The following is a 27792-nucleotide window of genomic DNA, read 5'->3' as shown; positions in this document are numbered from 1 at the left end:
CTACAAACTGAAATCACAAAAGTACCTGCCACTCAAAGACTTGTTTCTAGTGTCATTAAGAAAACAAGACATTAATAAAATTCATAGTAAAGCAGCTTAACAACTGACAAGACAGCAGGAAAAAGCTAAGAGATGAGCATTTTTCTCTAGCCCACAGTCCATAAGCCAGATGTCTGGAGAAGGAATCCTATAGAAAAATTAGATTATTTTGTAAGAGGAATTAGCTGATACAAGCTGAATTTCTTTCTGAACAGACACTCACCTTCATTTTCTCTACTACACTCAAATATATATTCATTCTACTTTTTTCTAGTTCTTTGAATGGACAAGGAAAATTACTACAATGATTGCAGTAACTGGAGGAAATCATATTCTCAAAAAGCAGACAGAAAAGCAACTTTACCTAGAAATAAGTAAACATAAAGCAAATATGCATATTTTATGGAAGAGGTGCACTAAAACAAAGTACCTAAGAAATCAGAAATCCATGTAACAACAAAAATTCAAAGGAACTAGATCATCTCTTAGGTCACTTCCAGTTCTATGATGTTCTGCACACCACACTTCATCTACTGTTTTCTGACAGAAGGTATTTAAAAACAGAAAGTCATTATGTGAATGCGTTATGCATAGTATAATGATTCCCCAAAGGGATGTGTGTATATCTGCATATAGGGGGCAGGAAGTCAGGTAACAGAAGTGTTTCATCGATGCAGGAGGAGTGCTTACATAGTTCTAAAGCCAAACCTTCACCTTGTCCCTGTTTTTAGGCACAGAAATTGGCAGCAAGCTCAATTTTAGTAGATTCAAATAAAACTTCTGTTCAGTTATATTTCAAGGGATATGAACTGAATTGCTAAATCAATTCTAAGAGAACAGAAAGCAAAAGTAAGTGTGACACTTGGATATTCACACTGAAGAGAAATATCAGCATTTAAACAGTGAAGTTGTGACAATTACCAGAAGCAAACAGTTTTAGGAGTTTAGTAACTCTTCACATCACTAGTGAAGCAATAGACTAAGCAAAAGACAGCAATAAGAGCAAACTTACCTACAGTAGCTCTAATTAAGGGGGATGAATCACCAATATTGTTCAGACATTCGCTTTTAATGAAGTCAGTTACACCACTGGGAAAGTTGTGAAAATGTGCTTTTACATTATTCTTCAAGATTAGACCACTCAAGGAACGTGTTGGTTCATCTGCAACAGAAAATAACTCGTCAACCTTCAATCAGCTCACAGGAATAAGACAGACTGCCAGAACAATGCAAAAAAGCAAAACTTATATACACATATATAGTAAATCGTCCACCCCCTAGTCCCACAGAAATAGTGTTCAATTTTTCTACAAAATAAGGTATTGTGATCCCTTTAAATATCATCTGTTCTACTAATCTATTAAATTAATAATTAGAGAGAGAAGGGGAAAAAAGTTTTTAAACAATGTTAACAGTTAAGTGTTATATAGTGTGAACTGTAAGAACAAAGTTACCAGAACTGATTTGAACTGAGTAAGAATTTAAGTTCAGACGACAGTTTGAGTACTCTCCACTAAGCTCTTTTTGCCAGCTGTAGGTGGCTGGCTAGCAACAAAGTACCAGCAGCTTGATCACTCCACCCTCCCCTGCCAACTCCCCCACGATGGGGAAGAGAATTGGAAAAAGGTAAAACTCAAGGGTTGAAGTAAGAACAGTTTAATAACGGAAATATAATTATGATGATAATAATAATAATGAGAAAAAGGAGAGAGGGAGAGAGGAATAAAATCCAAAGGGAAGGGAAATAAAACCCAAGTGATGCACAATTGCTTGCCCCTTGCTGACCGATGCCCAGCCAGTCCCCGAGCAGCAATCCCAAGACCCCGGCCAACTCCCACCAGTTTATATACCAAGCATGACATTCTATGGTATGGAATATCCCTCTGGCTAGTCCAGGTCACCTGGCTGTGTCCCCTACCAATTTCTTGTGCCCCTCCAGCCTTCTTGCTGGCAGGACCTAAGAAACTGAAAACTGCTTGACTCAGTATAAATTTCATCCAGCAACAACTAAAGGCATCAGTGTGCTGTCAGCATTGTTCTCACACCAAATCCAAAACACAGCACTGCTCCAGCTACTGAGAAGAAAATGAGTTCTACCCCTGACAAAAGCAGGACACTTGCAAATTTCTGTAAATTATTGGGACAAGAGGAACAGAAAAAGAACAGCCTAGATTTTTCATTTATATTGGAGCAGACTCATGCTTGGTTCTTCAAGCAAGAGCACGAGTAACTTGGCAATCCTTCTGAAATATGCTGGAAGTGAGATTCAGATATTCTAGATAGAAAGGATTAGTTTTTAGTACATGAAAACTTGAATTTACAGTTTCCAGCAACCCTAATCAGCACAGTAAGTGAATTTTAATTAGCATTTTAGTCACTTGTTGAATTTTTTTTTGTATGAAGTCTTGATTTGGGCAAGAAATAAGGATGCTCAAAGTTCCTTTTTGTCAAGAATTAGTTTAGACATGGATCTATTCTGGGCATTCAAAACTATTAACATCCCAACAGAAATAAGGATAAGCCAAATAAGAGATACAACTTTCAAACAGAAAGTATTTTCAAACTAGAGCTACTGCATCACAACACCAAAACTCACTACACTCACAAGGTCTGACTGATGAACATTAAAGACACTTTCCATTGTGATCTATGCTAGTTAGAACAGAAACTTTTCTGAAGAGGGGTTTTGTCTGGCTGATCAGGAACTAAAATTAATTTCAACTGATTTTATTTGAATGCCAAAACAGGCCGCCATCATATAATTACGAGTCTTGTTTTTATGTTCATATTTCAGTTCTCCTAAAGAAGCACTATTTTTCATGCTCCATAACTATATATGTGTTGATTTACAAATGTATCCTTTACATAGAATTCAGTAACATCACAAACCAGGAAGCCACACTATGCATACACCTTTGAAATAACTCTATAGCTTTACCTATACTATAGCTGTAAATACCCACCAATATAAAACTTCTAATTTTTATATTGTTTAGATATTTCAATTATACAGCACTGCATTTCAAGGGCCAATAACTTATCTGGGACAACGGAGAAGGAGAGAAGAAAGGCTTTATTATTTTAAGTAAAAATACTGAAGACTGAATGAGTGGACAAACATTTCTCAGCCACATAACTTGGTTGTGAGATGTCGCAAGTACTACTGCTATTATTAGTAGTCACTACTTGGCAAGTTAAATCAAGTAATTTTGTTTGAAGTTTTGGAGATATTATTAATGAAGATGAGGTGGAGAGTGACCTAAAGAAATAAGTTCTCACTTGAACTCTTTATCAGTCTCAGATTTGCCTGAAATATTCTGAATTAAAAGTAAAATCTCCACATGAACTTTTACACCAATTAAAAAAATCAAACTCTGATTGTTTTACATAACTGTAACCCACTGATAGGTACACACATCTTCAAGAAATCCAGTCCTCCACAAATTGTTACTAAGATTCAAAGTTGCCTGTGGCAAGGAAGGAAGCCAAATGTCTTCCTTAATTTCCTCTGTCATCTACCTGGACTTGTGCAAAGCATTTGACTATCGTCCCACACGACATCCTTGTCTCTGAACTGGAGAGACATGGATTTGATGGACAGACCACTCAGTGGATAAGGAACTGGCTGGCTGGTCGCACTTACATAGTTGTGGTCAACAGCTCCATGTCCAAATGGAGACCAGTGATGAGTGACATTCCTCAGAGGTCTGTATTGGGACAAGTCCTGCTGAACACCATGTCGGCAACATGGACAATGGGATCAAGTGCACCCTCAGAAAGCTTGCCAACACCAAGCCGTGTGGTGCGGCTGACATGCTGGATTGTAAGGGGTGCCATCCAGAGGGACCTTGATGGGTTTGAGAGGTGGGCCTGTGTGAACCTCATGAAGTTCAACAAGGCCAAGTGCAAGGTCCTGCACCTGGGCTGGGGCAATCCCAAGCCCAGATACAGGCTGGGTTGGCCAATGGATTAAGAGCAGCCCTGAGGAGAAAGACTTTGGGGTATTGATAACAATTAGGACAATATGACCAAGTAATATGTGCTTTCAGCCCAGAACAGCAACTGTACCCTGGGCTGCATCAAAGGAAGCATGACCAGCAGGTCAAAGGAGGCGATTTCCCCTCTTTACTCTGCTCTTGTAAGACCCCACGCGGAGTACTGTGTTGAGCTCTGGGACCCTCAACATAAGAAGGTGTTGCGGTTTAACCCCAGCCAGCAACTAAGCCCCACGCAGCCACTGACTCATTCCTCTGCAGTGGGATGGGGGAGAGAACTGGAAGAGTGAAAGTAAGAAAACTCGTGGCTTGAGATAAAGAGAGCTAATAGGTAAAGCAAAAGCCACGCACACAAGCAAAGCAAAACAAGGAACTAATTTACCACTTCCCACCAACTGGCAGGTGTTCATCCATCCCCAGGAAAGCCAGGCTCCATCACGTGTGATGGTTACTTGGGAAGACAAATGTCACCACTCCAAACGTCCCCCTCCTTCCTCCTTCCTCCCCCAGCTTTATACGCTGAGCATGACTTGATATGGTACAGCATATCCCTCTGGCCACTTGGGATCAGCTGTCCCAGCTGTTCTCCCTCCTAAATTCTTGCGCACCCCCAACCTACTCTCTGGTGGGGTGGGGTGAGAAGTAGAAAAGGCCTTGATTCTGTGTAAGGCCTGCTCAGCAGTAACAAAAACATCTCTGTATTATCAACACTATTGCCAGCACAAGTCCAAAACATAGCCCCGTACCAGCTACTGTACAGCAAATTAACTCTACCCCAGCCAAAACCAGCACAGGACATGGGCCTGCTGGAGTGAGTCCAGAGGAGGGCCACACAGATGATCAGAGGGCTGGGGCACCTCTCCTATGAGGACAGGCTGAGAGAGCTGGGTTTGTTCAGCCTGGAGAAGAGAAGGCTCCGGGGAGACCTTATAGCAGCCTTCTCGTGCCTAAAGGGGGCCTGCAAGAGAGCTTGTAGGGAGAGGGACTTTTTACAAGGGCATGTGGTGATAGGACAAGGGGCAATGGCTTTAAACTGAAAGAGGGTAGATTTACATTAGACATTAGGAAGAAATCCCTTACTGTGAGAGTGGCGAGTCACTGGAACAGGCTGCCCAGAGAAGCTGTGGATGCCCCATCCCTGGAAATGCTCAAGTCCAGGCTGGATGGGGCTTTGAGAAACCTGGGCTAGTGAAAGTGTGCGTGCCTATGGCATGGGGGTGGAACTAGATAATCTTTACAGTCCCTTCCAACCCAGCCTGTTCTATGCTTCCACAGATTTAAAATGCTCTCAAGCCACAATAAACCCATCATTGTCAGCAGCTGGTTAGATGCAGAATGCAATAGTTACTCATTCTGTATCAGCCAGCAGTATCTTCTGGGGGTGAAAGAAGTCAAAACCAAACCTGACTAAATACAGTACATTAGCCAATATTAGCATAAAGTCCAATATGAAAATATTAAACAGTGCATTGAAGAAAAACATTAATCCTTTAGAATGCCTGGTTACAATTACAAAAGGGACAAGGCAACAGCTCCAATTTAACCAGAGACACAGGTACTATTAAGTTCCTTGTGTCAGAAATAGGCAGATTAGCCAGCTGGTTTAGATAAAAATCAAGGTCACATGAAGGTGAAACTTTAGCACCATTTTTTTCTTCATGAACTATCCTATGGTATGCAGCTCATGAAGAACTTAAATTGATTCTTTCAGCCAACATAAAAGAAAGACTATTCTGTATGCTAAGTGTTTGTATTATATACCTGCAACAAAGATTCCATGGGATTCATAGCAAAAAACGCATCTCTGATGAATGAAAAAGAATTCATCAAGTGAGAAAAAGAATAAAGATTTTTTTTTAAAAAAAGCAAAACTAACCATCACCATACTGAGAGGTGACAAGCAAAAGTCACAAAGGACTTGGTGCTAAGCACACAGCAATCACTTGAGCTAGAGAAGCAGGACAGAACCTGATACCCTGGCATTTGGGAAAAAAAACAACCCAAAAACACAAAAAAAACCCAACCCAACCCAAAACATACCATAGTCAAAATCTTAGTTTGAGAGAAAGATTTTCTGATATGACTACACAAAGGTATTTATGGAATCCAGGGTGTTCAATAACTTAACAGCTACACTGTCAGAAGACAGTAATATAGGTCTGGATTGAGTTCTTGCTGTAACACCGAGATTACAGGCAGATGGGCTATGAGCTGAGTAATACACTCTTTAGTCTTCATAGATTCTGTGATAAGTGCTGTCAGCCATATGCTTCAGCCATCAGAAAAAAGATCACAGTCTTGCCTCCTTCTATCTCAGTCAACCTGGAAGTATAGTTGACAAGAACATACAGTACAAGAAAAAGAAAGCAAAGCAGACCTCTGGCATTTGCTATCATCTTTGGTGCCAAATCAGTTCAGTGGAAGATTCCCCTCTTACACTGCCTCACTTTATTATAAAGCTGTATCACGTAATCACCATTTGTTTCTCGGTAAATTTTCAAATCTGTTGCAAGCCTTTAATACGAGTTCCAGATTTTAATGGTTTATAGACAGAGCAAATGGACACAAACCCATGTTACATGGATCTCAATTTTTTTTAGGGCTACTGCAGTGCTTTTGTGTCCTCAACCAGCTGTATTTCCTCTAATGAGGATTTGTATGACACAGGATGCCTATATGAAAGCAATGAGGTTTTTGTAGCTCACCTGCAAGTTCAAGGTGAGCTTTTGTTTCACCATGCCTTTTCATCCTCTCTTCCTTACAACATAACTTTCTAGATTGCTAAAAGAACCGAGTGACTAGGATGAGGGTAACATTTATCCATTCACAGATTGTGATACAATGATTATAAGCATGGCTATATTTTTCCCTATTACTCTTGTAATGTCGGCAACTTTAAATGTTAGGGTAAGACTTTTTCCCTAAAGCAAAACTGCTGTGTCTGTTGATTTCAGCCTTAAACCGGTTAAGTATTTTTCAGAAAAGCTGTCATTCTCAATGTTTTAACTAGTGATATGGATTTAATACATACAAATACAAAATGCGATAAAAAACATGACCAGTGTCTGCTGCACTTGAAGATTTCTGATCCATTATTGAGAGACTGTCTTTTAAAAGAGATAAAATAATAAAAAAAAATATTCCACCACAGCAGTGTCGTATGGGAAGCAGAAGATTTAAAACTTCTTCTGCCCTAATGTATAAGAATACAGTATGGAGAAACCTTCAGGAGATTCTTAGCAGAAAAACTGTCTAGTTTTGGGTTTGTGTTTTTTTTAAGCTGGATTTTTAAGTATACCACTTCTTGCTTAAACTGGTATGGTTTGGTATCGTGTTAGAAGCAGGACTGATGATGTTTCAAAACTTTCAGTGTTTCTGAACACAAAATGACCTTGAAATATAGTGGCATATGAATCAGTGCTCAGTTGACTTGTGTCAGTCATAGAAAATAATCTGACACAACTGTCTAAGATTAGGAACATCTGTAAAGACACCAAAACAAAGCTGAAAATGTCTGCTAATGCTGATTGTTGCATATTTATTGAATAAGTAGCAACAGCTGCGCTTCTGAAGACAATGTTGCAAATAAAACTGAGCTGCAGATAATATGGGAAGGGTGTTGAACTGCTGATCAAAATTAGCTTGTTGGTTAGTTACGGAATTTTCTGTATTCTAACTAATAATGACCACAGGTCAATCAGAATGCCAAAATTTGTACATCCCTATAGGCTTCCAAAACCACAAAAAGTTTAAAGAACTAATCCTCAGGTTTCACTCCTACTCTCAGCTTCTCTGTCACATCACCACAAATTGGTTGTCTCAGCACTTTTCCTATCTAATGCCATTTTATGTATCACCACCTGATCCTGCAGTTAAACCAGTGCTAGAATTCGATCAAGACCAGAAGAATCCTTAATAAGAAATAGAGATTTAGTGCGATGAGAGTATGATTTCACTACAAGATCCCAAACTATGTAACAAGCGCAGGACATTGTTGCAGTTTGAGAAGGTCTAAAAAGTACTGTCATCTCTCTCTGGTGTTTATTTGTTGGTGGCAGAGGGGGGCACAGACCAAGGACTAGTTGACCTAGTATTGGCTACACAAGAGTTCTTACTAGGAACAAAGTGACTGATCCTCTGCTATCCCTTGCAGCAGACTACATTCAACTCACAGGACACACTAAATAAAGGCGTCAAATAGCTGGCTACATACTTCCAACTTACCCCCAAAAAGTCACATCTATTGCAAGGCCAAAACAGACCTCATCCAAGACTACCTGAACTTCAGAAATAGGCATAGAAAACAAACCCACAAGTTTGATAACCTTAAGAATCAAGGGAAAGTCTGAAAACTTTTGTACTTTCTCTCTACAAGCTACTAGAGAGAAAATATATACCAAGACTTGCCCCCAAAATGCTTATAGTGAACAGGACTTCTGAAGAACCTAACCCAATGTGATTAAGTACATGAAGGCACTAGGTGACTCAATAGGCTGAAACACTCCAAAGCTGCCTGCGAGCACTCCCAGCAAGGTACAGAGTATGGATCAGTCTCCAACACACAAAAGACTCCCTCCAATCAGGAGCTTGGAAACAAGTATCTCCAGGAGTATGTTGGTCTTCTTGGGAGACAGTAGAGTTCTCAGGTAGCAGCCTGTGGTGGTGCATCTCACCCTCTTCTCCTGGGCTGCTCTACAATCTTAGGAATCCCGCTTAAGCCTTGTTCTCCATGTAATGAACTGGACAGTTAAGCATCCACTGACCACACCAGCAACTCTTGCATGGCTGAAGTGGAAAACTGCACTGGCTGTACCAGAAACATTCCTTATCTCAACCACAGCGCCACCTGACAGCCTTGGTGCATTCCTTATCTGAAACATAACACCTCCTAAAAAGACCAGGAACACTCTTTATCTGAATCTAATGTACCACCATCACTGGAATTTTGAAAAATTCCAGTAATTACAAACTCACGATTGTGGACAGGATGGAAGTTACCGTTGACTAAAGCAAATCATCTCTGACCCTATGAACAGCAGTCCTAAGTGAGACCCTTTGAGCTCCTGGACTGCAGCAGGTTGTGACCAGCATCTCCCCTGGAGTGGGGCACCACTCAGGGCTCACGAATTCCCAAGTCTGCAATACTAAGGGGGACCATTGCCAAAAGCTGACGATGAGGCCTAGGCTGATTTGACTGCTTCTCAAGTCTCAACCCCCTTGCCTGTTGAGAAATGCCAAGGCATTTGGTGTATTTCACCAAACTCAAGGAAAACTTATAACAGGTATATATATACCTTTGTACATACATATATCTAGGTATCTATTCCTTTGTGTTTGTGTGCATGTCAGTGTGAATTGATTTAGGTACATCATAATAAGTATTACCATTTCAAATCTGTAATTAAGTTACTTTTGTAGCTTAATTAAATCCTATGACAAACCTTAAACTGTGAACAAACCTTAGACATCCTTTAGATATACAGCATTGACCAAGTCCGAGACTAAGACTGGATCTAGCCATACCTAAGCTCTATTAAGAGTTTAGAAAGCAAGGGGAACCTTGTGACTCAACAGGAGGGTCTCTCTTGCCGTTTAACATTTTTAGTCTCTGTAAATCATTCCAGCTTCATTTTAACTTGATTCCTCTTTGTGTGATGTATCTGTGCAGTAAGTAACAGAATGAACCTTGCCACCAAGCTTTGTTAAGTTGCATTGCCACAAATTCCTATTCAAAATATTTTGCTCATGCCTTTGATGGTGATTCTTTACGTGACTTAACCTAAACCACTCCCTTCATGACACAGTGCTAGACTCCTCCAAGGTAACTACCCGAGGAGTTTTCTCAATGTTGGTTGCAGGTCCAGGGCATTCTCCCAGACATCTCCAGGAGTGTGCTGGTCTCCTCTGGATACAGGTGAATTCCCAGGTAGCAGCCCCAGACTCCTCCAAGGCAGCTACCTGAGGAGTTCTTTCAATGTTAGAGGCGGTTTCGTTCCTGTCAGATCACCAGGGCTTCTCATAGGCATCTCCAGGCAGATCTTTGTTTCTTCTGGACACAAGTAGGTTAATTCTCAGGTAACAGCCCCAGACTCTAAGGTAATTACTCAAAGACCACTGGGTATTTTGAGGTAAGATTCATGCCCAGTAGCTCTTTAGAAATTCTCTCTATGATCAAGAAACTTGTTCTTTTTCAATGCTTTCCTTGTATGGGCTTCAGGGACAGGGAAAGATAAAAATGGAGATCCCGTACTCTGATTCTGCCTCCTCAGAGTAGTGAGCTCCAGGAAAGCATTTCTGAAACACTGAATCACAAAATTCAATCCACTGGATAACTTCAAAGTTGCTTTCATGACTTTAAATAAATAAATAAACAATCTGTCACTTCTCACAGCATCTATATCATACAGCTACTTAGGAAAAGCTTTTTCCTTAAATCTGCATTACAATATCCCCACAGAGGCATGGAAAGGAAGAATTAGCTAGTGTACAGCTAATATATATAGACTCACGAGCCCTGTTGTCCAAATAAAATTCAAATTCAACACTCATCAGAAAACATTCACACCAAACCCACACCACCACTGTGGATCCCAGTAATGGGTTACAAAACCCCATTCCAAACTCCGCTTGCAAAGCTATATGAATTATTAGTGTCATGGTTCCCAGAAAATAAATTACCATCTTCATGGACTTCTGCTGAAACAAAAATGAGGGGTCGGGAGGATGGGGATACTTCTCCATGACAATGTTCCATGTCAAAATAAGGTACTCCGAATGACTAAGTCATCACATGAACAAGATCAAAAATTGCAGAGACAGTGCTCTAACTGATTTATAAAAATCCAAAGCATTTTGGAAATAAAAAGACCATTCTTAATGCCTATGATAAAGGCAGTACTAAGGCAGTTGTTCTCAATTCCAGCTCATTCACCTTCAGAGTAAGAGTTCCAATTCTGATCCTTGACCGATAGCCTTAGACCCAGCCATGATCAATCCATCATGATAACAACCTGTTGAGACCAAAGACTACAGTTCCCATGTTATGTCAGGATGGTGAGAAGAGTCAGTTGCTAAAACACATTCCAAGATCAGAATCACAAACGCTTTGCACAGCTGCAACAGGATAGCTAGCTACAGCTATATGGGGCAGCAGAATGCCACCACAACCATCACACATTTGTGTCTATATGTTCTCATTAGACTAGGTCCTGACAAGAACCCAGCAGACAGGGGAGAGGGAGACAAATGCAAAATTTTACAGAAACTGTGCACAAACTAACAATGTCATCTGTCTCTTGCCCAAGGATAAAAAGGTAGATTTGAGAAAGGACATGCGAGTTTTGGGAATAAGGATGGACCGTCTGAATTTTAACTGGAATACACATCGTATCAGTAGTTCCTTTCCTTTTTCACCACATAAAGAGGTATTAGGTATGTCAAATCTTACTTAAGAAGTGGTAATCTTTGACACCACTTTTGTTCTTGCAATATTTATATAAAACATCCACCAACATGAAAGCCACACTAGGCCAAGCAGAACGCTGCATTAATTCTGCCCTCAAATAAAGACAGCTTCCCTTTTTTCGCCCACAGGTGTGAAGTTCACGAACAATGGATACATGCAGAAAAACACCAGGAAGCTCTGCAGAGATTACAAAGTTTCAGTTTAGTTTCTCCTTACAGCTGAACAGAGAAATGTTACCAGAAGGCAACAGAGTAGTCTTTGCTGATGCAAGTAAGGCCTATCCTCACACAGTATGCTCATACAACCTCGCATCAACAAAATATTACAGCACGCTTACAACAGAGTCATCACACCCAACACCCTAACTGACAAACTGAATTTCTGAAGATTACAGAGTATTCTTGGTGAATGACAATGGACACCATCTTTTGGTAATTTAATGCAAGCCAGATCTATCATTTGCAAAAATTCAGGATGCTGTGTGAGATGAAGCGTGGAGTAATTCCAGGCTAAAAATAAGAAAATACTAGGCAATTCACAAAGTTGTCCCACAAAAGGAAAAAACAGAAGAATTAAGAAGAATGCTCTTTTTGTCAGTCTATTTTAGATGGGGGAATAAATGGGATCTTATAAACATTTATCTAAAGAAGGTACAAACAAAGCAAGGCTTTGCTACAGACAACTTCAGGAGTTTCTTCATTACGGTCACCAAGGTCTGAAACAAACTCAACTTACGCTTGCAGTATGAATTGTCTGCATTATGACACCTAGAGGTCCCTCCTCTGACCTGCTGTAACACCCAGAAGGAACTAAGTATGTAGAGTTTGGGCTGAGAAGTTTCTCTCAAGCAGTGAGGCAACTGCAGGGATCACCGCACCAACCAAGCCACCCGGCCGAGGACATGGCAGCATCATAAGGACGAACTGACATGCAGGCAGGCAAAGTCACCATGCAGAGGCAGGTGCACCCCAACTCATGAATCCCCTTCCTCAAAAGGTGAATGTCCTGGAAACCGTTAACTACGCATGTGAGCTAACTTACCTGAGAAGTGGAGAAGGCATGTCAGGGGTGGAGAAAGACCATATGTAAAGGGGGACTCCCCAAAGGTTCTGGTGACTCTTTGCACCAGACACTCCCCGTGGGCCAGACCAATGCTGGATCCAGGACTGTCAGCTACACCCACCCACCCATCCCCTTACTGTCTCTTTCTCTTGCTCCTTTCCTTTTCTTACTCAATACCTCTCTTTCCCAAGAAATGCAGACCTTACCCTTGTAAGTTACTGATAATTGCCAAGTGTTATTATTGCCACTTCAATGTGTGAGCCCAGAACAAAGACCCCGTGTTTATGGGCCCTGGTGCCATTTCACCTTAATCCAGCCTGGGGAACCAGTGAATCTGAGTCACTCATCTCTCCCTATATAGCAGAGCAGGACCTCACACCTCTTTCAGTCTTCAGATGTCTTGGGACAACTGCTCCAACGTACCTTCACTAAAGGTTAGAACTGGCCTCAGCAAGAAGGCTGAAATTGGGACAATACTTTCTTGTATTTTCAATCAAGGGAACAGACTTGGGACTATGGAAGAAAAACACGAACAAGGACAGGAGGATCTAAATGTATGACTTGGGACAAGGAAGGGAAGCTGAAGGCAAGCAAAGAAAGCAACAAGAGGCAAAGCTGGTACTCCCTTGCAGTGCTGGACTGTTTCAGTCAACCACACAAAATACAGAAAGCAATCAAAGAACTCAAAACACTCCACAAAACAGCTCTTCAACAAAATACAGAAGCCTACAGAATTCTGAGCTCAGCTCAGGGGACACCAGAAAAAAAAAAACCACCACAGAGAACTCAAACAAAACCATGAAACCAACACTAAGGCAGGGCAGTGCCGCTATATTGTCTGTGAGGTTTTATACCTACTGAACCAAGAAGGCACAGCTACACCTAACAAAGCATCTGAGTAATATCTTAATTTACAGATAAATTAGTAAAACCAAGCTTCTTTCATTCAGATCTTAATCTGGATTCCATCTCACCCACCTAAGCAAGACCTCTGAGCACCATGCCTCCTGAGAAGCACATACCAGAGACCTACACCTCAATCTTTAATGGCTTGGGATCATATTTTATTCCATCAGCCCACCTACTGTCTGGCTTCCAGGACTGAATGCTGTTTCCTCAACATCATTTATATTCTGTGATATTGTAACATTGTGGTTCATCCAAATTCACAGCACTATCTTTAGAAATGCATACTACTTCAGAAAAAGAAAGGAAGCACTTAAAGCTAGGGCACGTATATGCCATAGCTGCAAGCCAGGCCATATATTTTCACAGATGAAATGTTAGCAGGGCAACATCTGTTTCCAGGAACAAGCTTTGACAGCTTAACAAGGCCCACATAATTGTAAACCAAGAAAACTACCACGTACTTGCAGGAGTACCACAGCAGACCTAAACCCGACAAGTCACAAGCATTCAGACACAGAAATCTGAAGCAGCTAACATTGGGGGGAAAATGAAGTTACTACTTTTTGCAACTGAAAAGCAGTCTCTCTGGCGCTAAACCAAAGCAAATTCCCTACACATAAAATTTACCTATGCATCTTAGAGGCCGGCCTTGGAACAGCCAGCTTTGCAAGTGAAGTAATTTGCTTGCAAATAAAAGTTTGCTTGCAAAGTTATTTGCCTGCAGAGGTGTACAACTTCCACTGCCGTACAATGAGGCTATTCAACACACACTTCAATGAACCATTACAGAATTCCCACATTGAAGAGCTGTTACCTAAACGTATCCTTAAGCAAAGTTTTCTCAGCAGTGATTTCAACAGTGGCAGAAACTGAATCAAAGGGTTAGTCCCACCTGCTATCAAACCAATCTCTCTTTCTCATGCACTATCAAAACACATTAATTTTTATTGAATAAACTGGCAGTGATCTTGGAACCTTACTTTCAGCTCCTTCTGCTGAGACAGTATGGCCATAACAAAAGTGTGACCTTCCAAAAGTATGAATATCTATGCTTTAGTCTGTGGTGTAAAGCACAGAAGTTCCTTCCCCTAGTCAACAAACTTTGCAAGACTGTAGGACAGTGCCAAGTGAATCTTCTTCAGGAGGGGAAAGGAAAGAATACTTTCCCAGTTGTACTGAAGACAGTTACCTACCTGATGAGTCCATCACGCTTTCCCCTTACTGGTCCAAAAGAAGTTGCAAGAGTATTGCAGCTACTGAACAGCAGATCTAATGGTCTCTCTACCATGCTGGGGTAGGACTAATAAGGGATGACAGAGGGTTGTTGGTTGGATTCAAAGTAAATCCAACCAACAGTGTTCCATCATTGCTTGGGTAGGACTAACAAGGGAAGTAACACGGTATTTAGAACTTGGTAAATAATATGAAAAGCATGAACACCAGACTCAGTTATGGCACCCTCAATATTCTGCAAGTTTCCTGAACTAGAAATACTAAGTTAGGAAATAATGGTTTTGGACAAAAGATTATGACTCTAAATATGTCACAAGAGCATGTCTGAAGCAACAGTTGCCTCTCAGCAGTCTCCAAAAGACCTGATGTAGCTATGAAAGGTATCAGTGCAGTCTGATCTGAAACATCTCTTCTTAGACATTAACTTGTCACTTCTCCCCAACTTTCTTGCCCCCTCAATCTGCCAGATCCTAATTTTTCCCCCTCAGATAGAACAGCTTCATCCAACCATTTTGCAACAGTTAGCATCTCCTACTCTTCATCCAATTCCAAACAGATTGATGTGTTGTGGTGGTTTGACCCTGGCTGAATGCCAGGTGCCCACCAAAATACTCTAACACTCTCCTCCTCAACCTCAACAGACAGGGAGAGAAAATATAACAACAGGCTCATGGGTCAAGATCAGGGCAGGGACACCACTCAGCAATTACCATCACGACCAAAACAGACTCGACTTGGGGAAATTAAAAATATTATCATTCATATCAGAAAAAAACCCACCTTCCCCCGCACCCCTCCCTTCTTCCCAGGCTTAACTTAATTCCTGATTTCTCTACCTCCTCCCACTTGAGCGGCGCAGGGGAACAAGGAATGGGAGTTATGGTCAGTCCATCACAGGTTTCTGCTGCACCTTCCTTCTCACACTCTTCCCCTGCTCCAGCATGGGGTCCCTCTCATGGAAGACAGTTCTCCATTAATTTCTCCAATGTGAGTCCTTGCCAGGGGCTGCAGTTCTTCACACACTGCTCCAGTGCCATTTTTCAGGAACGGACTGCTTCAGCATAGGTCCCCACCAGGGTCACAAGTCTTGCCAGCAAACCTGTTTCCGTGTTGGCTTTTCTTTCCATGGGTTCACAGGTCCTGCCAGCAAACCTACTTCAGCACAGGCTTCCCACCAGTCACAGACTCCTGTGGGCATCCACCTGATCCAGTGTGGGGTCTTCCACAGGTTGCAGGTGGGTATCTGCCCCACCACAGACCTCCATGGGCTGCAGGGGGACAGCTTGCCTCACCATGGTCTTCACCACAGGCTGCAGGGGAATCTCTCTGCTCTGGTGCCTGGAGCACCTTGTCTCCATCCTTCTTCACTGACCTTAGTATCTACAAAGTTGTTGCTCTCACATAGCCTCACTCCTTTCTTCTGCTGGTGCATATTTCTCAGCTCCATCCCCTCTTCTTAATATGTTATCACAGAGGCACTACCACCGTTGTGATGGGGTCGGCCTTGGCCAGTGGTGGGCCCACCTTGGAGCCAGCTGGCATTGGCTCCATTGGACATGGGGGAAGCTTCTAGTGTCTTCTCATAGAAGCCAACCCTGTAGCCCCCCACTACCAGAACCTTGCCACGCAAACACACTCTATGTATCCAAACATTAAGAAGGGTAAAAGAAGACTACTGGATAATCTAAGATGATCTGTTGGGAAGACAGACTCTGATGCATTGCTAAACACAGAACAGTATCCAGAACTTCAAGTGGTCAATAGAATGAAAACGGGGAAATTAGCAAGTAAGGCAGTGTTTAAAAACAAATTTGTGGGGGAAAAAAGTGGAACATCCTTCTCCTCACATCGTTTGTACAGACTCCAGATCCCACTACTGGTCTTGCTCTGCTTTTCATTTTTCTGTTGATGGTTTAAAGCACATGGTGTATCTACACTGACACCTTGCTCAAAAGTTCAGTATCCTCGCTGATTTAGGTCTTGAAAGCTTTCTCTCCCAAATCTGAGGTATTCCCCCAAGGCCCTGGAGATGATCAGGAGACTTCCAACATAGGACAAAAACACTCTCCCCTTCAAATACGAAAATCTACTTTGTTCCCCCCTTTCCATTTCCTTCCTTCCAAAGTAAGGTGACAGCACAACCAAAACACTAGTTAAGATAAATGTTCTTACAGATTCTTTGAATGTTACAGGGCCACATGTAGGTAAAATTAATTCAAAGGGAAAAAAGCAAGCATCCAGAAACCCAGAGGTGAAACACTAGAAGGCACATAAAGCACTAGTGGCAGGATATTAAGGAAAAAGAAAAATAACCAGAAAACAATCCAATCAATTGAACACATTAATTAGAAACAAATATAAAGAAGCCAGATGTGCTAAAACAGATCTTGAAACAAATTTCTTTCACTGTCAAGAACCTCATAAATTAGTGGCTGTAGTACACTAAAAAGACAAGTCTTTCACACACCTTGACCATTACTAAGGAATTGTCTGAACTTACCAGCTAGTAAAGGCGACATAGTATGCCATATACAGTTTGTACTAACATCCATAAGAAAAAGACAACAGTAAGTAGCCAGTTGATTTCTAACTGCATTTTACTCGAATTAAGCCTTCAGAATGAAGATTCTGATAGACATAATCTTTGGACAACTCTAGCATGTGATCTCCAAAGTATTTCAGTCTCATTACTAGGGAGATCATTATCATAACTGAATTTATCAGCATGTACTATTATGTGTGTAGTCATGATTCATAAAAGTTATTCCACAATTTCACTGCAGTCTAACAGAGGTATGACACTCCAACATTTCTGGGAAGATTTCACAGGTCATTCAGAATGGATTCTATTCCAAAGCTGAAACTACAAGCATCATTAAGTTACCAGATTTTTTTTCCAAAAAGACTTCCAAGAGCATACATGAATTCTACATGACTATGGAGCTCAACCAACCAGCAAACTGACCATAGGCATCAGCTTCCTATTTCTTTCAAACCAAATAAAGTAAATTTAAAAACAAAAACAAACAAACAAAAACATAAAACAGTAAACATCTCAAGAACTTACCTTCAGACTTCAACTTTGTAAGAACAAAAATCAGGTAGTTGTTGAAATCTGGGTACTGATTGAGTTGTTCTAGTTTCTGAAGAGAGAAACTGTTAAGGAAAGCTGAATCTTCACACACAACATTTATCTTTCTGGATACAAAGATTATTGCGTTATGTACTGCTGTGTCACTTCAACCAGCTGTAACTATAAGCTTATAATTGCAGAGTATGAACAATCTAAAACCAGTTTCTGTAATTTTTTTACTGAAGAAATACCTTTCAGTTTTGGGAAAATCTGGGGAAAAAAAAGTAAATCCAGGGACAGACACAGAAAGTAATAGATCCTTAAAAATATTTGTAAAGCCACTCAAAAAAGCTTCCTCTGTACAGCTTTGGATTTCAATATTTACGCTTACAAGACTGCCAAACCTAAGGAATCTACTGAGACATAATCCCCATAATACATCTTTCTTTCCCCTCCACAATAAATAAAAGCATTTCAGCACCAAAATACAACAGCTATGATTTTGATAAGTGACTCATTTTAACAGTAGACACATACTTCTTTATGATAGTAACTAGCCACAGCCTGAGTTTTCAGCAGTGAGAACCTGTTTAATTGTAAATGCACAGACAGTTGTACCTAGAAGTTCATGCTCATCCACAGCCTCATAAAACAACACAAAAAAACAAATGACAAAATGCTCCTTAACTGCAGGAAGAATCCTTACGTTTATCAACAGCTGTGAAGGTATGTAGTTGCTTTTCCCAAAATTCGTCATTACATCTGCCTCAAATTTCCCATTATTCTGACACTGCTTGGCTAGTGCAGTGATCTGGCGTTCTCCTTGTATCCTGTTCTCATGCCCTGGTACTAACAGGTACTCTGCTTGACAATATTTTAAGTCAGTGCAGTATCAGTTCTAAGTTACTAAACCTACTAGGTATCATCAGTATGGCAAACAATCAAGACATTAAAAAAAATTACTTTTAGAAGTAGTAACATCATTTGTCCCATAGGCAGTTATTTTGCTTGCTGTTTAGCTAAATCTGCAACCATTCAAACCAACTAAACTTTAGTCAAATACATGTACGTTAGGACTTCATGGCCCAGTAAATCCCTTCCAGTTCTAAAGGATCTACTTCTTCCCAACAACCAACAGCCAGTGTCTCAAAGACTAAGAAACTTAGTTTTTAGATATTTAGGCTGTTCGTATCAAGTACTAACTTTGCTAGAGAAGCTTGCCCTCAATAAAGAGAGTAAAGCATACTGATCACACAAGCTCCTCTTCTGTGTAACACACAGGAGATGAAATGTAAACAGGATGGTCAAGGTAAGTGAAAATAATATAGAACACTCTATATGGCCCCAAGAAATGAAAAACTACATATCCAAAGATTGTTGTCAAAGCTGCTAAGCCGAAGAGCTCCTTCAGGAACAGCCAAGTAGCAAGATAGCACATTTCAAAGATTTTTTTCTTGTTGTCCAAGCTTCAGCAACATAATCACCAAATCAGTCAGTTGAACATTACTAGCAGTTGGATCAATGGACCAACTAACCATGGATCAAACAAGAAGCAGCAGAAGCAGTGAGCAGAAAGAACTGGAAGAGCAGTATTTAACAGAAACTTAATGACAAAACACTTACTTGGTCTAGGAATCAAAGAACAGCTTATAAGCCATATTTTCTTAACAACTTCTTCACCCACTTCTTTTTTACTCCAAGAAACATCTAGCATCTTAATTTTAAAAACATCTGAAACCTTAAGCATTCATAACTGTTAACAAAGGGTTTTGGCTAATCTATACTCCCCACTTTGTTATATTTGAGTTCTAAGGACCCAAACGTGCCAAAATAGTGTCGTAATGGAAGAGCATGACAGAATCAACACACTGAAGATTTTATGAAAAATTATCAGCTGAGAGTACTTTAGATTTGAAACCATTATTCACCACCAAGTAGGATTCTACAATACAACAACCATCACAATTTTTTTGTGGAAATAGTCTCAAAGGCCATATACATATATATTTATTTTTTAAATTATAGGACATGGCCAGTCAAGTTATATTAGAACATTCTCCCAAACTGATGTATAATACAATGGTAAAAACACACCACATCTCTAACCTTTACAGGCCAGTATATGAGGACCTTGAATGCCCACATAGGTATCTCAGCACAGCAGGGAGTTACCACTACCATTTAAAAAGAATTTCAAACATTGAATGAAAAAAAAAGTTCTGTTAATTAATTTCTACTCATCTTCAAGACAGATAGCATGAACCATATTGCCCATCCCACATGTACACTTTTATTTTTCAATAAACAAACCAGATAGTATTATTTGAAGCAGAGCGTTAAAATATAATTTTACATCAAAGCTACGCTACAAACACTGTTGCTGTAAACCCTTTTCTTTTTAAATATTAAAGAGCACTAGTTTAAGTTGGGGGCACTATCAGAACACTTTCTACCTAGTCGGGCACTTCTGTTTTGAATTTTTCAAAGGAAGCAATAGCATCTTAAAAGTCTGAAACACATCTGCAGGAACAAGATGATTGAGATGAAAACTACCTACATCATTCAGATAAAAACAGATGCCTTCCTAAGCTTGACCGCATCTGCTATGAAAGTAGAACAAATATGTCTTCAAGCTGAACTGTAAAGATAATGTAAATATCTCTATACGGACACATAAATAAGTATTCTTACCTACTTAAATAAATTCTGTTGCTTTGTGTGAAGGTCTTCACACAAGTGCCTTAAGTAAAAAGGGATCAAGATGATAAACTCATATGCTTCATAGAAGATCATGACTTCCAGATATTTTAAAGTGCTTATATGGCTAGCTCAAGGAGCAGGAGACAGCAGATGAGGCTTTCTTTTTCAAGACCTATGCTTCTGTTTGATTTATTTTACTCAGTCTTTGTTCTTAAAGCCTTGCTATTTCATCACTTCTACAATCAAGAGACACCTAGGGGGTAAAAAACCCAACAATCCACAACACAACACCAAATGCCCTGCAACGCAGCACAAGAAGCCACATACAGAGATTACCCGCTTCCCGTGAATTTTAACGAGTGTAACGAGCAGTATTTTCGGCTCGGGCTTCTAGGCAAGCAGAAGCATCCTCACAACGTAACAAAATGCGCAGTGACAGAGCCAGCAGGCCAGCGAGGGCCTGCAGGCAGCAGCTCCGCCAGGGGCACACCCCCACATCAGATACGGCTTTCGCCTCGAATCCCAGAGCCGGATTACCCCAGAAGGCCGCTGCTCGCCCCCGCTGTGCCGCAGAGGCGACGGGTACCCCGCGCCGCGCCGCCCGCTCAGCCCGGCCCTCCCCGGGCCACCCCCAGCCCCTCGGCGGGACCCGCCAGGGCCGCACTCCCGCCCGCCACGGCGGGGGGGCTGGGCGCTGACGGCGGCCCAGCGCGGGGCAACCCGGGAAAGCGGCGGACGCCGGCGGAGCCGCGCCAGAGCCTGGGCTTTAAAAAGAAAAAAACCAAAACAACAACAACAACAAAAAACCCACCAAACAACCCGGCCCTTGGCTCCAGGCTCGCAACAGGTGCCCGGGCCCCGCCGCAGGAAAGGCGGCCCCGCGGCCCACAGGCCGCCTCGGCCGTTCAAACGCCGCGCCACGGCTGCCTGCTCCGGCTGCGGCTCGTCCCACTGCGCTGTGGCGCTTCCCGGGCAGGCCCGGCCGCCGCCTGCCGCAGCGCCGACACAACGCCGCGCAGGCCGCGCTCCCCCCGCCCGCCGCCCCCGGCCTACCCAGCGCCCGCCCGAGCCGCTGCGGCCTCGCTCCGCCCGTCCCGTCCCGCCCGCGCGGCGCAGGCCTCGGCCAAGGATACTTGTTGCACAGCCCTCTGCGTGGTGGTGTCCGGGGACTGGGACTCCTTGAGTAGCTGCAGAATCTGCTGGAGCCCCTGCTCGTCCGGCTTCCACTCATACTCCATCTTGGTTCCCTGGAAAACACCAGACAACAGGCGGCCGCGGTTAGCGGAGCGGCAGGGCCCAAGCCGGGAGGGGCGGTGGGGCGGGAAGGAAGGCAGGCCGCAGGGAAGGAATGGGCACCGCGGCGCCCGGCCCGCCCCGGCTCTCGGCCGCGCAGCGCGCACCCAGCCAAGCGCCCCACAGCCGCCCGGCCCCGCCGCTGCACGGACAACACCCACCTACTCCCGTCACCACCCGCCGCGCTGCGCGCCGAGCAGCCTGAGTCACGGCGAAGTTGTAGTCCTCCTGGGTCCTAGCGCCGGGCACGTCTCCGCCCGCCCGGACCGCCTCGGGCCCGCCGGCGCCGTCGTCAGCCTGTCCCTGCTGCGTCCCACACCGTCAGGAGCCTGGGGGCGACAAAACGCGGGCCCCTCAATCCCGGCCGGCGGGAAACCCGCAGCCCCGCGCCCGAGCACAGGGACACCGCCCGCGGCCGCGAGAGACGCGGGGCGAAGCGCGGCCCCGGCCCGGCCCCCTGGGGCAGCTGCGGGCGTGCACCGCTGCGCCGGGCCCGAGCGGGGGCGCAGCGAGCGGCGGGGCAGCCGCGGTGCGGAGCCGGCGCAGGCGGCAGGGCCGCGGTAGCTGCGTGGCCGCTTGCCGTAGCTCTGCGGGACTGGGTTCGGTGCGGAGCCTGTCTGCGCAGCTCCCCATTACCCGCGTAAAGAGGGAAAGGCCAACCACACAAGAAGGCACGGTGGGGGGAACTCAAAGGAAACTGCATTGCATAGCTAGTGTTTCTTATCTTTAGCCTCAAAATGGATCAGGGGAGATCTCAGGTCATAATCAGAAATTTAGATACATATATATATATTTATATATATATAAAATACATACGCCTTACATACCTATATATGACAATTTTAATGTTATTTTATTGATACGCTAATGGACAAAATATGAAGACACACCACTTCAAATTGGTCTAAAATATGAAAAAAAATAATTCCTTGGCTTTTTATGGTCTTAACTTCTAGTCTCTGTGTAAGCATCTTGCTTGACTGTATGAAAATGAGTTTCATGCTCTGTTGCTTCTGCTGCAGTATAGGACTGCGTATGTGTGCTGCACATCACAGGTGTTGAGGACAGGGAACATTGGTGACTCCCAACGGTGTGCCTCACCTTCCTAATGCTGACAGTCAGCTGTCCAGCCACAGGTGCCTTTAAGAAGTGTCCTGAGCCAACTTTCCTTCTATTACTATGAACCACTGTTCTTGAAGAATACAAAATTAGTACCACAGTCTCCAACAAAACAGCTAAAGGCACCTCCCAGGCAACAAGACAGGCAGTGTACTTAGAGTATCTACATATCTGGATAATGAGGACAGTGAAAGGGGTTACTTGATGGGTCAGGAAAGCATGCATGCTGGAATAAGCAGCAAAAACCTGCTAAACAGCAGAGAAGTATGCAGCACAGCACACAAGAGAACAAAACCAACGGAGAGAACAAAACCAACTTATTAAAAAAAAAAGAAATGAGACATGTTTCTTAAGCTCTTCCCTTTAACCAATTGCCACAGTTATCACAGGGTTGTTTAGGAGACAGACTACTAAAGCAGCACACCTCCTGAGAGCTTGCCACACTAAAATGTCTGCAAGATGGAGTCACCAAAGATAGGTGTGTGAAGGCATGCCACCAGTTACTAGGAAAGGATGGGCACAATGAAAAAAGACATTTTTGTGACCAGGGTGAATCTCCACTAGTCTCCCTCTAGTACAAGAAAGAGTCAAAACAAAGGATGTGGACTCAGGCCACTAAAACTGATGTTCATGGCTCATACCATACGCGTAGGAGGGCTCTCCATAGTGAAGCTTGCACAGCTGGAGCAGGTGAAAGCTGAGGTCCAAAAAATCAAGGACACGCCAATTTGTACCTCATTTCCCTAAATGCTGCCTTACCAGGAAGGCTGTAGAAACTTGATTATCTTTGAGACTTTGGGCCCACTGTCAAGTTTGTTTGAAATTTATTAGAGCTTCAGAAGTTACTATTCAGAAATTATACAGAAGGATTACATTTGTCTGATTTTATCAGAAACCAAGTGCACTAGACAAAAATAACATTAAATATGGGTAACAAGGGAAAAGACCACAAAGGAAGGTTGAGACAGAACAAGAAAGAGCAGGAAGAGAAGCAGGCCACGGATCCATAACTAAGAAAAACATAGCTTTCCTTTCCATGATTGTGACCAGAATCAAATCCTGGTAAGATCTTTCTGCAGTGCAAAGGAGACAAAAAGACGTACAAATCAGAGTATGGATGGGAGTTGCTACAATTAATGGGGACATTTAAATGCCTATAGATGATCATCCCCCAAGATAGGTTCCTCCTTAGGTTTCATACAGGATCCTTTGCCACTCGGAACTACTCAGTATATATAGAAATCAAAGTAGATCCCTCATCTTGCTGGATGCCTTCTCTTCTTGACCATTACCTGTAAGCTATTCTTATGCATCTACAAACCTATAAATTCTGTAAGGAAGCAGGACAGACGAAAATAATTTAACTGAGTCAAGAAGAAAACTTCAGATTGAAATCAAAGAACATTATAGAAAAAAAAAGAGAATTGTTTCTTTCTGTATCCTCTGCCTCTTTGTTTTCTACTACCTTCTTCCCTCAAGCAAAAATCTTCTCATGTAGAAATCAGAATCAATGTTAAACGAAGTACCAGGCAGAGGCAGGAAAGCTACCATTCAAAACATAAGATAGCCTGGTTCAACCCCACTCAATCAGCAGAATGCACCAGAAATAAATTTGAAACACTTCACCTACATATGTTAAGATGACAGAAGTTCACTGAAATCAGGAGCCTTGTGCAAATGCTGAGGCTAATCTTTGGTTTCTATGTTATCCAAGTTGCAGGTGTCAAGCACTAGCCAGAATCCATGGGTATCACAATGTGCAATTTAAAAAAATAAATAATCAAAAATCCCCCCCAAACACTAATCTTTAATTAATTTCTCCACACACCTTGCCATGTTCTGCTCGAGTATCCACAAAAAGTAAATTTCTTATCTTTGGGTTTGTTGCCAATACATTCTTCCCTTTCTCTCACAGAATGTTCCATTAGATCAGGCTGAAATGACACATACATGGCATCTGTCATGCAAGGAGACAAAAGGAATGGCAACAATATGTAGCGCTGCTAACTTATTCCAAATCCACTAGCTAGAAGAGTAGCTCTGAATGCACGAGGCACGCTTCAATTCTTACATCTTCCTAGGGTGATGAACCCAATCTTTCTTCTGGAAAGTGTCCTTACTATCACATTAGAGTGTACTTGGTGCTAGGTGTTTTAATCTCTTTCCATTAAGTTATAAAAAGTATTACAGGAACTTGGATTAAGAACCGTTTTCTAATCAGCAACCTGTATAATAATGGAGAGTTAACAGACAAATGTACAAATAGAGGAGATTCATAACAGAATACCCTCCCCACCCCTCCAGCAGCTTCAGTGCACTAAAAAGAGAAATAGGAGATGGATGGATGCAAATCCCTCCCAACAAGCAGACAGAAGAGAGATGTGCACTACTAGGAAGATGTCCCATCCCTCAAATGCCATAGCCTCCAAGCTGTATCATTAGGAAGTACCACTTCTTGCTGCTACGGTTTTGAAACACATTTCAAATAATGACTCTCTAATCAAAATTAATTCTCAAATATGCCCTAATTTCAGAATTATTAGATACTTTCAGCCACTTTACCACTTAGAATTTTTTTTCCAGTCTGTAGTTGTACTACACTGGTAATATTAGATATTTTTTCTTTTAGAAAGACTTATAATAAGCTATCTTCTTGTCACAAAATTCAGGCACTGCTACCTGTAAAATAGGTATTTAATAATGGAATCGATTATTCAATCCATTGCTAAAATCTAGGCTTCCAATTCTCCGTGCAGGCTACTTATAGTGTCTGTCTGTACCTCTGTGTATAGCAGGTGTGTATGCACAGAGGAAACATCTGATATTCCACAATACCTTTCTGTGTAAACCCTCTTATTTTAGGCTAATGTGAATTAAACTGAGCAGAGAAAAAGCTCACATAATACAGAATAAAAGTGTCTATGCGAAGGAGCTCATGGAGAATAGCTACTGCTGTATTATTTTGCAATGCCAACTACCTTGAGACATGTCCTAAGCTTTCATTTAAACACCTCACATCTAGCATATCAGAGAACCCATTCTAAAATATTTAGTGCAGTCTTCCTGAGTTCAGCCATAAGATTAATATTTATTACACAATGATTTATTTGAATAGTCTTTAGAAGAAGACAGTTTGACCCTGTGAAGCACCAGAGAGGTTACTGAGGAGACGGATAGAAAGACAGTCTGAAAGGATTTTCTATCCATGACTGAAATGCATAGGAAATTAATTTTCTACTCTTCCAGAGCTGTTTGGGTACTAAGGTAGAAGGACAGTTTTAAACTGAAGTCTGAGGAAAGTTTTGAAGAATTTTTTTAAGATGGGATCTCAACATTGTATTCGTAGAGACTCCTTGGACATTAGTCAGAACAGGCTGTAAGCTTACTACTTGGTGGCTAATGCAACAGTTTCACTGTTGCAAGTACAATTCTGTTGAACGCAGGACTTCATGGTGAAATTTGCACAAATGGTATTAAAGTTCCCATATGCAGGAGTGGAATCTTCTTCCAGTAATTAAGGACACAAAAAACATTTTTTAGGAGTTCTTCAATGTCAGAGGATGACAAAAGGTTGACTAACACAATACCAGCAGGAAATCCACCCAACCGAAGGCAAGGCAAATCCAACAGTAAGCTTTGGACTAAAGTAAAACGTTTTGTGTAATGTACCAAACCAAGAATTTGCTTCATTGGTAGGGTTAAGGTTACCTTAAAAAAGAACTTTTTTTCTTCTGTCTATGGATAGAGTTTCTTCTATCTGTAAGGCACAATTTAATAGCAACATTCAAAGTAGCAAACGTATGGGCTTTCAGATAACACAATTTCAGATTTGGGTAGTTAATTGACCTTCACTTCCTACTGTCATTCATTCCCTGCAGCTGGTATGTCTAGCAGTAGTGTAAGAAGCTGAAGAAACTAGCTTCCTACCCTCCCAAGACAATTACAGCTATAATTGGTTTTGTCTCATGTTGTATATCATACTGAAAGTGGTATATGTGTACAATAGATCCCATAGTACAACACACTGTAACAAAGCTGAACTCAAATTTTCTAGAACACTGGATATTTCAATACTGGAAGCAAGTAAATCTGTAATGTGATTTGCTCTCCATCTGCTTGACGATGGACTTGTTCTGAGAGTACCTGCAGTTATGGCAACATTCCTGCTGAGAAATCTGCTACTCTGTTGCCTGTGAGAAAGGGAGAGCTGTTCTGGCTCATCGTTATGATATCAACTGTCCACATTTTCATTGTTCCTTTTCCCAAAGGTGAAGAGTAGTATTTCTTTTTGCAGATGTCTGTAAAAGCCTGCCCTGTGGAATCCCACAGAGCAGATGAAATACTATGTATGATAACCTGACAGCCGCTAACTCCACTCTTCTGACAGAAGTATGTTCCTTCTTTATTTAATGAATACCTCTGCTGCTCATGCATCCAAGGAAAGAGTACAGCAATATAGTTTCTATACTGACAAAGGTGCGAAACCACCACACCATTGCAGATAAAATGGATGACAGGCCACAGCACCCACTAACATTCAGTGTTCTCTAGAACAAGACAATGCAAATTTGATTTACAAACATCAACACACAGCACAGGCCTGTGTACAAGTTAGAACTGAAACCCAAGTCTATTGCTGTTGTTGGGTTCAAATAGATACATGACATTGTCAGGCAGTAGAGACAAAAAACTTGTAAAGCTTTCACCAATTTGGAAACCATCAGGAGTCCTCTGAATCCCACTTTGATAGGATGAAACACCATTCTCACAATTCATTAAATGTCCAGCTGACTGAACAAGTGGTAGACACTAGTGCAAAACTGCAAAGATACCTGGATTTAAAATGCCTTTGATCAACTAGTAGTCTGCACAAGGATATATTTGGACGCATTGAACTTGCTGTT

General features: G+C 42.0%; 1 protein-coding gene across 3 annotated transcripts in view; it reads right to left on the bottom strand.

The window, feature by feature from the left end:
- TNPO1 (transportin 1) overlaps positions 1–22165 on the bottom strand; it is a 59590-nt gene extending 37425 nt beyond the window's left edge. The window contains exons 1-4 of one of the 3 annotated variants that reach the window (XM_040579286.1): positions 21931–22165; positions 21610–21723; positions 17771–17846; positions 1052–1201 (exon numbers count right to left, since the gene is read on the bottom strand). In XM_040579286.1, coding sequence (XP_040435220.1) covers positions 1052–1201; positions 17771–17846; positions 21610–21714 — 331 coding nt within the window. In that variant the 5' untranslated portion in view covers positions 21715–21723; positions 21931–22165. The other 2 variants (XM_040579287.1, XM_040579288.1) reach the window with 2 other exon arrangements.
- Between the last annotated feature and the right edge of the window lie 5627 nt (positions 22166–27792).

This window comes from Falco naumanni, chromosome Z (assembly GCF_017639655.2).
Source record: "Falco naumanni isolate bFalNau1 chromosome Z, bFalNau1.pat, whole genome shotgun sequence".
Classification (NCBI taxonomy): domain Eukaryota; kingdom Metazoa; phylum Chordata; class Aves; order Falconiformes; family Falconidae; genus Falco; species Falco naumanni.
This window is presented reverse-complemented; position numbering and strand designations above follow the sequence as displayed.